This window comes from Petaurus breviceps, unplaced genomic scaffold (assembly GCF_028583685.1).
Source record: "Petaurus breviceps papuanus isolate PSGF00001 unplaced genomic scaffold, PetGlider_PUasm1.0 90919, whole genome shotgun sequence".
In the NCBI taxonomy this organism is placed as follows: Eukaryota; Metazoa; Chordata; class Mammalia; order Diprotodontia; family Petauridae; genus Petaurus; species Petaurus breviceps.
In genome coordinates, this window is record NW_027187378.1 from 33,197,713 (window position 1) to 33,208,122 (window position 10,410).

Sequence of the window (10,410 nt, forward strand, 5' to 3'; positions counted from 1 at the left end):
GATAGAGTTAAGTTCAACAGAAGGGAACACTTCTATGCAATTTCAAAGTCCAATGATAGAAGGACCACTTGTCAGACATGCTGCAAAAGGGGATTACTGTGCAAATATAATTTGAACTAGATTATCTCCAACATCTCTTCCAGCTTTGGGATTTTGTAAACCATATCCTGCTCAAGCTTTTTGAGTTTACAGCTCAAGCTAATTGTGGGTGGGCAATTATTTGAAGACTTTTTTATTCTTATGCAAAACTGTGTAAATTCATTTTCACTGGTGGTTCAGTGATTGCCTATGAGGGCAGTTGAACATCTAAAACATCTCATCTATTCTAAAAACCTGTATGGAGAGAGACTTGGACATTGGTTAAGAGTCTGATGACAGATAAGCATTGATGAAAGCCAGCCGAGAGTCAGTGTATCTTTGCTTAGGATAATTACTCCTTTTTTTTTTCCTTTTCTCTGATCCTGCCTTCCTGCCTCTGACGTAGGATGCTGAGAGTCTAAAGGGAACCTGTTGGAAGTACCAATTAATTCTTTGTGGGAGAGGGACACTCACTGTCAGATAAAAGGCAATAATACATCCATCCATATTGCCAGTTTCACAGAACACATTTTCTGCTATTAACAGCTAGTACTTCAGGTCACAATGTGCTTTAAGGTAAGAGTTTTATTCTTTTCTATATAATACGATCCTTATTTGTGATTTCCCATCCAAAATACAAGAAGGATTTGACTTAAAATCTATGTTACCCTTTTGCTTGTTACCTAATTCACCCTTGTTCCCTTTATTCAGGTATTTCTTCTCTCACTTCTCTTTTCTTTCTCTCTTTTCTTGTGTCTCTCTGTTTTATGTTACTGTATCTCTTGAGCAACTTTTTTGAAGCTTGATCTCAGCATATTTATGAAAATCATAACTGAATTCATAGAGGACTGAAAATTTTATTAAACTTTATTTTTATCATGGAAAGGATTCTGATTCTGGCACAGACGTTAATGCCATCATTGTTGCATAGTGGATATAGACTGTTAGACTTGAAATCAGGAAGGCTTTTGTTCAGATCCTGCCTCTGAGTTTTATTTGATGTATGACCATGGACAAGTCACTTGACTTCTCTGAGATTAGGATGTTTCAAATGAGTGGATTGGACTAGATGTCTTTTTAGATCCCTTCTAGGTCTGAGTCTATGATCCTGTATCAGTCAGTTTGTAAATCAATTGATCCAGTAGGTATTCTATAGATTCAGGAATATTCCACTTTCCTTTCACTTCTTAGAACAGACCATATTTGTGCTTGAGGAAAATAAATTATTGTTGGATCTTAGGGGAAATCTAATGCAAGTTTGGGACTGCCTTATTCATTTGGATCCCTGCCCAAACAAATAGTTAGTATTAGTCCCTGACAAACCCTAACATTGATCTTTTTCATTTTAAAATTATATATTTGATCCTATCTCAATCATTAAAATAAAAAGACTCACAAAGAAAACGAAATTTGCACCAGAAACTATTCAATCCACAAAGATTTAATATGTGATTATGAGCCAGTACAGGATAATTATGTGAAATCTACTTAGATTTTTTAAAAAAACTGACCATGAATGTATCTGAGTAGGGTCTTATGGTAAAAACAAGGAGCTGAGATTCTTGGTCTCTGCTTGCAGCTTTCTTGCTACCAAGGAGAGAAGCATCAAGAAATGAAAAGGTAATAGGGCCAAGAGGAAGAAACCCTGGATTTTTGTTTTAACTCTGCTCCTAAGTAGCTGTGTGTCCTTGGGCACATCATTTCCCTTCTATTAAGTCTTAGCTTTCTCACTTGTGGAATGGGATGGGAGAAGGGCAGACAAGATGACTGCTGAGATTCTCTCCAATATTCACATTCTATGATGAATTTTATGATCTAAGCCATTACTGACTGATCTTGATATCTCAGATTCCTCAGTATGTAGGATTAGGCTGCATCAATTGCTTACCAGGAGGGTGCTCTGAGATTCAAGTAAATGGTAATTATGGAGGAACTAGAATATAGAAAGTCAGAAATCAGTTTAGTTAGAAATTTAAAAGCTAAATAATAAAAATAAAGTTAAACTAATGAACCTAGAGTACATTATACTTTGGATAGATATCTAACAGAAAATTTTGGCAGTAGTAGGTTTTTTCCCATTCCCACAAACAAAATGGGAAACCTGTAGCTCTGAAAAAATTAATTATTCTGGAGGTAGGGATGAGGGGGTAAAGACAACAGCACATTGGACTTTCTACCATGATCCAGGCTATCTTCTGTACTTCCTGCCAATGGCTGAAGGAGGGAAGAGAATCCCGAAAGCTGGTGCTGGTGGTGGTATTTGTGGCACTCCTGCTGGACAACATGTTACTGACTGTGGTGGGTATGTTCTGGGGTCATCTGTGGGCAGGGTAAAGTTGTCCTGCAGTCTCAACTCTGCAGGAATACTGGCCCAGAGGGTGCTGTGGTTTAGGAGGGAAGGATGAAGGCTAGTGCCTTTTTTTTTTTTTTTTTTGCTTTTTTTGGCCTGGAGGCGGAGGGGAAAGGGAAGGCAGGGCAATTGGGGTTAAGTGCCTTGCCCAAGGTCACACAGATAGCAAGTGTTAAGTGTCTGAGGGCAGATTTGAATTCAGGTCCTCCTGAGTCCAGGGCTGGTGCTCTATTCACTGTACCACCTAGCTGTCCCGAGACTGGTGCATCCCAAAAGGAGGGAGTCAGCATCAAGGGCATAAGGGGAACTTTAGATTACAGGAGAAGGGATTAAAGAAAAGCCTGGCACTAGGCTGAATTGTGGAATTCACCAATTCCATACTCACCCTTTTGTTATCATTCCTTCATTATTCTCACAAGGTGCCCTGTAGGTTTATACTCTCTTCCCACCTGCAACCCAGCTGTCTATTACTTCCCAATATGGTACCCCGACAGAGATGACCTGTCCTATTCTCTGAATCTTCCCAGTTGCCATCTCATTAAATCATTTGTCTAGCTTTCCATTCCCACTGTGCTTTGCTTCCCCACTGCAGATTACAGTCAAAAAATCTGGTGTGACTTATTCTGTTCCCATGCAGTAAAATAGGCCAATATGTTGTCACTTCTGGGTAATGTACTTTTGAACAGTGGCCTCCTAGATATTTTATTAAAACATCTTATTTAAGTCTGAAGGAACAACTTTAAGGTGGATGTTTTTAGGCACAGTGGCAGTCAGAATGGTTTTAGGTATGCAAGCTGTAGTTGCAGGAACCCTTTCAAATCTCATCATGTAGACCTTTTTTACATGCACAAGTGGCCTGCTTTTCTGGCTTTGAATCTGGACCAGAGAGTGGCAGAATCACAACCTGCCCTGTCATCTATCACCTACCCTTTCACCTACCATCTCTCTTTAATTGTATTCTAGTGCCCATCGTACCTACCTTCCTTTATGCAACTGAATTCAAAGCTGCCAGTGTGTCCAAGACTTTGCCCTTTGGCAACAGTGCCCCAGGGATTCTCCACAATGCAAATTTTTCTTCTATCTTCTCCTACTTCAATAATACTAAAATGGTGGTTGAAGAAAGCAAACACTCAGAAAAGGAATGGACGAATGGTACCTTTGGCACTCTACCTCAACAAGTCATTGGACCCAGCTTGGTACCTAGGAACAATTGTCTGCAAGGTACTGAATTTCTGGAGGAGGAGAACTTACGGGTTGGACTTCTCTTTGCCTCAAAGGCTATAATGCAGCTTCTGATCAACCCCTTGGTGGGGCTTCTCACAAACAGGTATATTTTAATGGGGACCCCAACATCCCAAGGTGTTTGGGAGCTCAGGCAGGGCATGGATACCACCTACTTCTATCAAGTGACATTACTTTTAAACTAGACAGAAAATTGTGGAATTTCAGCATTTCTGGTCCCTGGGGGGAAAAAGAAAACTTTGAATATTGATGATCAAGAAATGAAACATTCAAGTCATAAGTCTGAGTCCCAGATCTATTTGCAGTATCCAGTGACTTGATGCCTTCTAATCCCCTAATCAGGTATGAACCAAGAAGGGAGAAGACATAGGATGTGTCCACATCATGCCAATGCTCTAGAGAAGAAGTGGGGAACCTGCAGCCTCGAGGCCACATGTGACCCTTTAGGTCCTGAAGTGCAGCCCTGATTAGTCAAAGGGCCATATGTGGCTCCCCACCCCTGCTCTAGAGTATAACCTTTAAACAACAAGGGGTTGGGAATAGTAGGGATTCCACTGTCATGACCTGGAGTGTTGGCAAACACGAATAAGATTATTCTGAACTTTCATAGATACATGCACACAAACACACATATACACATATGTGTATATATACATATACATATAGAGCTATACAAAAGTATATACTTACATGTGTATATATACACACATCTATATATGTAGAGATAGATAGATAAGTAACTGTGATGCTAGTGAGGGAAGAATATGTAATTATATAGGTATATAGCAAAAATTTGAGCCTGAATCTAGATTCGTGTACTGGATGGTCGCTTATGGACATTTGCAAATGGATATGCTAACCTTGCCTGGGATATAAGTGCATGAGTATGAAAAAGTGCATAGAATATCCTCAGACTTTGTCATCCCTCTACCCCCAAAGGGTCAGCATGACAAGGTGGCATATGTAATATAGATATTGATAGATAGTAGATATAGATATCCCTCATTATCATCATACCTACTCTTTTCCATTTTAAATGTATATGTGTGCATGCATGGACATACCTACAAAATATCTGAACCCAGTCTAATATGAAACACATGAATCTCTTAGAGTTGTTGTTTTTGCTTCCCTCTTAGGATTGGCTATCACATCCCCATGTTTGCTGGCTTTGTCATCATGTTTCTCTCTACAGTCAGTAAGTCCTGGGCTTCTCTTCTTTTCCCATTTTTCAATTCTGTCTTGTGAACAACAGGTAATGAGGCAGGCTCAGATTCTCTCAGAGGAGAATCAGGACTTTTAATTCAGGGTCCTTGAACACACATATCTGAACTGTGTGTGTGTGTGTGTGTGTGTGTGTGTGTGTGTGTGTGGCGGGGAGAGAGATTGGAGGGCTGGGTCCTGGCAGGAAGAGAGTAGCAAAGATTTGTCACATCTGCAAACCCATTCTAGCAATGTAGCATCCTGGGACTTTGGTAGGAGTTGCCCAATCCTGAAATAAAGGAGGGACATTGGGGGATAGGAAGTGGGAGTGGGAAGTGGGGAGGGGCAACAAGAACTCCATTACCTTTGACTTAGGAAATCATAATCACCATTAAAATGTGGAACCTATGTGTCAGTTGTCTGTGTGAGCTCACAGCTGTTTATTTAATACCTTGGAAAGGGTTAATGTAAGAATATTACATCTTTGGAAAGGGCAAGTTACCGGTTTATGTTCAAAGTGAAGGTTGATGAACAGAGGATGAAATTATAGCTAATGGTAAATTTCCAGAGAGACTACCAACAGTCAAAATAAAGTCGATAAAGGTTATAGGCAGCTGAAGTACAATAAAAAATGAAAGACAAAGATAACCTCTAAGAAATAAATATGGTATGTATTCCTAATAAAAGGGAGATTCAAGGAAGATAGTAAATGAAATAAATGAAAAGAAATGGTAAGAGTCAAAGACTGGGTGATTAATTTGTGAATAGCCAGACTAATAAAGGTACCACCAAGGGGCAACTAAGGGCATTGTTGGTAAGCTTGAAAAGTGAATCAAGTGCATTGGATTGAGTGCTAGACTTGGAGTCCAAAAGGGTTTGAATCCTCTCTCAAACACTTAATGAGTTGAGCAGTGCTGGGCAAGTCTCTTAGCCTTCTGAAGTCTGTTTCCTCATATATATAGTGGAGTTAATAATAAAACCTACTGCACAGGGTTGGACTAAGGATTAAAGGAACTAATTCATCTAAATCCCTTTACCTAAAAGCACTATACAAATGTGAGTTAATATTAGCTTCCTTACCCAATCTGTTTTCTTCTTTTTCTTCTCCGTACCTCAGCTTTCTATGTTATTTCATCCCCCATTTTCCATTTTCACCTTCTCTCAAAAAAATCATCTTTCACAAACATTTATTGATCACCTACTATGTGCAGAGCACTTTACCATTTTTACCTCTCTGTATCCCCAGAACTTAGAACAATACCTCCTCCTCCTCCTCTTCCTTTTTTTTTCTTAAATAGTAGGAACCTGTGATTTCATTGGCATGGGAAACTCCTCATATAAAAATTTTCACTGATACAGATTGATGTCACCTGTAGATTTATAGTCTTAGATAGTTACCTGGGGCATGACAGGCTAAGTAATTTAACTCTTCAAACAGCTAGTCAGTGTCAGAAGCTGAACTCGAACCCAGGTTTTCCTGACTCCAAGGTTGACTCTGTCTCCTGGCTCTCCTGTCTGCTCCATGAGGTTTCTCCTTTCATACACACTACATGCTTAATAAATGTTTATTGATTTAATTGAATATCTACTGTGCCCTCAGAACTATGCTAGTTACTACGAGGGGAAAGAGTATATCACTCAGTATATGTTACTGATCTCTTAAATTCTAGTTCTCTTGGATTTGCCAATGCAATTAAATATTAGTCTGAGAAAAGGAACAAATAATGCACCTTGGAGATGGCAAGAAGCCTGATTTGCCAGTAGGCAGCAGAGTTGACAACCCTGCCAGAGGTTAAGTGCCATTGCAGTTGAGAGAACCTGACAGGTAACAGTGAAATGGAAGAGTTAGGGGGAAATTTCACAGAGAAGATGAAATTTCATCTAATCCTTGAAGAATGGGTAAGATTTGAAATGTGGGCAGAGAAGGGGGAAAGGACATTCAGAATGCAATGAAGAAATGAGTGAATAAAGAGACTAAAGCTAACCCCTAGGTTATAAATCATTTCTATATAACAACAACAATAATAATGAATATATTAAGCAAGATGAACAAAGATGTTAAAAATGTACAGAAATACTTTTGGAACAAATAGACCTAACTTCACAAAGCAATGATAAAGATTAAAATTAGGTATTTGTCAAATGTCAATCATTAGTCAATAAGTATTTAAGCACTTTGTATGGGGCAGGCATTGTGTTAAGAACTGGGGATACAAAAAATGTCAAATCAAATTAACAAATATTTATTAAGTACCTACTATGTGCCAAGCACTGCTAAATACTGGAAATATTTTTTAAAAAGGCAAAAAAAGACAAAGAACAGTCCCCACTCTCAAGTAACTCAGAATCTCATGGGAGAGAGACAACATGTTTGAAAAAACAAAACAAAACAAAACAAAACTGTGTACAAACAAAATACCAGAGAAACCAGAGGTGATGTTAGAAGGAAAATACTAGCATTAAACTAGCATTAAAGGGGATTTCTTGAAGGAGATGGGATTTTAGCTGAGATGTGAAGGAAGCTGGGGAAGCCAGGAAAGCCAGGAGCTAGAAAAAAGGAGGGAGAGAAATCCAGACTTTAGGGAACAACTAATGAAAATGTTCAGGGTTAGGAGATGGAGAGTCTTTTAAGAGAAACAGAAAGGAGCCCAGTGTCACCAAATAATAGAGCAAATGCAGTAAAATAAAGTATAAGAAGCCTGGAAAGGTAGGAAGGGGCCTGTTTATGAAGGGTTTTGAAAGCGAAATAGAGGCTTTCATTTTATATGTGTGTGTATACATATATATTCACACAATGCAGATATATGTGTATGTATATGTGTATATACACATATAATATTTCCCCCAATTATATGTTAAAATAATTTTAACATTAAGAAAAATCTTGAGTTCCAAATTCTATCCCTCCTTCCCCTCCTGCCTTCCTGAGACAGTAAGCAATCTGATATAGGTTATACATGTGCAATCATATAAAATATTTTTATATTAGTCATTTTGTATAAGACTCAAATGAAAAAGAAAAAAGAAGGGAAGGAAGGAAGGAAAGAAGGAAAGAAGGAAGGAAGGCAGGAAGGAAGGGAGAAAGAAAGAGAAAAATAGCATGCTTCAGTATTTATTCAGACAGTATCAGTTCTTTCTCTGGAGGTTGATAGCTTGTTTCATCATGAGTCCTTTGAGATTGTCTTGGATAATTGTATTGCTGAGAATAGCTAAGTTATTCACAGTTCATCATATGATAAAGACTTTTATATTTTATATTGGAAGTAATAGGGAACTAGAATGTATCATGTGTGTGTGTGTGTGTGTGTGCGTGTATGAGATGGGATCATAGATACTATTTCAGAAGATCACTTTGATAGCTGAATAGAGGATGGAATAGATTGTAATAGTCCAAATGTGAGGTGATGGGGACCTTAACCAGGGTTGTAGCAGTGCCAGGGGAGAGAAGTGGAAGTATAAGAGAAATGTTGTGTAGGTAGAATTGACAGGACTTGGCAACAGACTGGACGTGCAAGGTGAGATGGAGGACTCAATGACGAGTCCTAGGTTGGTAAAGGCAAAAGCTTGGTCTTTAATCTAAAGGAGCTCACATTCGAATGTAACTGAAAGTGGTTTATCTCCAGATGCCTATGAAATAGCTATGATCCCAGATCAAAAGCATAAGCTGTTCTATGGATTACATTCACATAAACTCAAGCAACAAGTTGTTGACAAAGAGGCATAAGTCAAATGGCTGTGTCGTGCAAGATTCATTTATGGAAATGGAAGGGTTTATTATAGTGATTTAAGATTATGTCATTGCCATCAGAAATTTCAAAAATGATATTTATAAGGGCCCCAGACCTGTTGGTTGATGACGATTGTACAATGAAGTGATGGCACTGTGCAACATGTCACTGCACATCATGAAAATTTTGCATCTATGGGATATCTAGAAAAACATCATCAGGTGGCTAGAATTACACACCAGCAGTCTGTTATCTTTTGTAATTTAATAGACAACAAATGCCCATACTACAAATACCAATCCCAAAATGTTCTTGGGAATTCAATAATACAAAACCCATTAAAACACCTATAGTCAAGCAAAAGAAATTCCTCATGTCTAAAAAAAAAAAAAGACTCATTCTATACTCTTAACTATTTCACCAATCTATCAGAAGGTGAGTAGTACACTTCATTATTAGTCTTCTAGAATCATGTACTACAATTTGTTTAGCCATTCTCCAATTGATAACCATCAACTTTGATTCTGGTCATAAAAAATATTACTATAAATATTTGGGTATATATGTGCACTTTCTTTTTGTCAATGGGCATCTCATTCATTTTATTTGTATAATTTCAAATTTCTTTCTAGAATAGTTGTTTTGTTTTGTTTTTTTGCTTTTTGGAGGGCAATTTGGGTTAAGTGACTTGCCCAAAGTCACACGGCTAGTTTTTGTCTGAGGCCGGATTTGAATTCAAGTCCTCCTGACTCCAGGGCCAATGCTCTATTCACTGTGCCACCTACCCACCCCTAGAATAGTTTTACTAGTTCATAGGTGTACCTCAGTTCACCTATATCTCTATGAGACCTCTAACATTGTCTATTCCCTTCTTTTGTTATCTTTGCCATTTTGTGAGGTAAAATCACAGGCTTGTTTTGGTTTTCATTTCTCTTATTATTAGTGATTTGGATCATTCTTTCATGTGATTCTTACTTCTATAGTAATTTTGGTTACCAAGGGCTTTTGAGTTAATTTTATCTTCATAAAAACATTGTGGGGGTAAAAGGAGTAAGAATTATTGTCCCCATTTTATAGATGAGGAAATCAAGGCTCAAAAGTTACATCATTATTAAGTCATAGAGCTGGAATTTTAACTCAGATCTTCTGCTTTAATATTCAGTGTTCTTTTCATTAGCTCCTCTTCACTAGAAAGAATTGAGTATAAGCCAGAAAGGTCATTGTCATGGTCTTTTATTTTATGTGTCACATAAACTAACCATTGTAGCACTTTTGAGTTTTTTCACATGAATAGATCTCCCCTACATTAGGTTGGAAGCTTCTTAAATTCCTGAACTCACAATTTGGCACAGAGCTGCCCACATAAAAGAAACAAACACCCTTTGGTCTGACCTTGTTAAAAGATCTTACATTATAAAGCACGGCTGTGCATGAAGGCCATGTGATGTAGCAATTGTTCTTATGATGGCTCAAGGGATTGGATCCACTTACTCATTTGCCCATCCTTGGTGGTCTCTTCTCTCTACCCAGTGTTTGCTTTTTCAGGCACCTACATACTTCTTTTCTTGGCCAGAACCCTTCAAGGCATTGGATCTTCTTTTTCATCAGTTGCAGGTAAATCCAACACTTTCCTCATTCTTCCTCAACCTTCCCTTCCTCTCTGCTTCCCTTTATGCTTGCAGTCCCCTCCTCCCTTTCCCTTCAGTTCCCTTTCCCAACCATGGAGTTCAGATCCCTATATAATTAGCAGTAGGATGGAAGCCAGAGACCTCTGCATCTCCACCAGAAGAAAGAGCTCTGAATCTGGAG

The 10,410-nt window shown here is 38.4% G+C and overlaps 1 protein-coding gene across 1 annotated transcript in view; it reads left to right on the forward strand.

Annotated features, from left to right (window-relative positions):
• Window positions 1–642: 642 nt before the first annotated feature.
• The window catches only part of SLC18A1 (solute carrier family 18 member A1), a 26,495-nt gene continuing 16,727 nt past the window's right edge, over window positions 643–10,410 (forward strand). The window contains exons 1-6 of the mRNA XM_069075382.1: window positions 643–654; window positions 2,266–2,380; window positions 3,392–3,755; window positions 4,810–4,868; window positions 10,132–10,215; window positions 10,397–10,410. The exon at window positions 10,397–10,410 is cut by the window's right edge and continues 97 nt beyond it. Coding sequence (XP_068931483.1) covers window positions 643–654; window positions 2,266–2,380; window positions 3,392–3,755; window positions 4,810–4,868; window positions 10,132–10,215; window positions 10,397–10,410 — 648 coding nt within the window. The remainder of the gene's footprint in view (window positions 655–2,265; window positions 2,381–3,391; window positions 3,756–4,809; window positions 4,869–10,131; window positions 10,216–10,396) is intronic.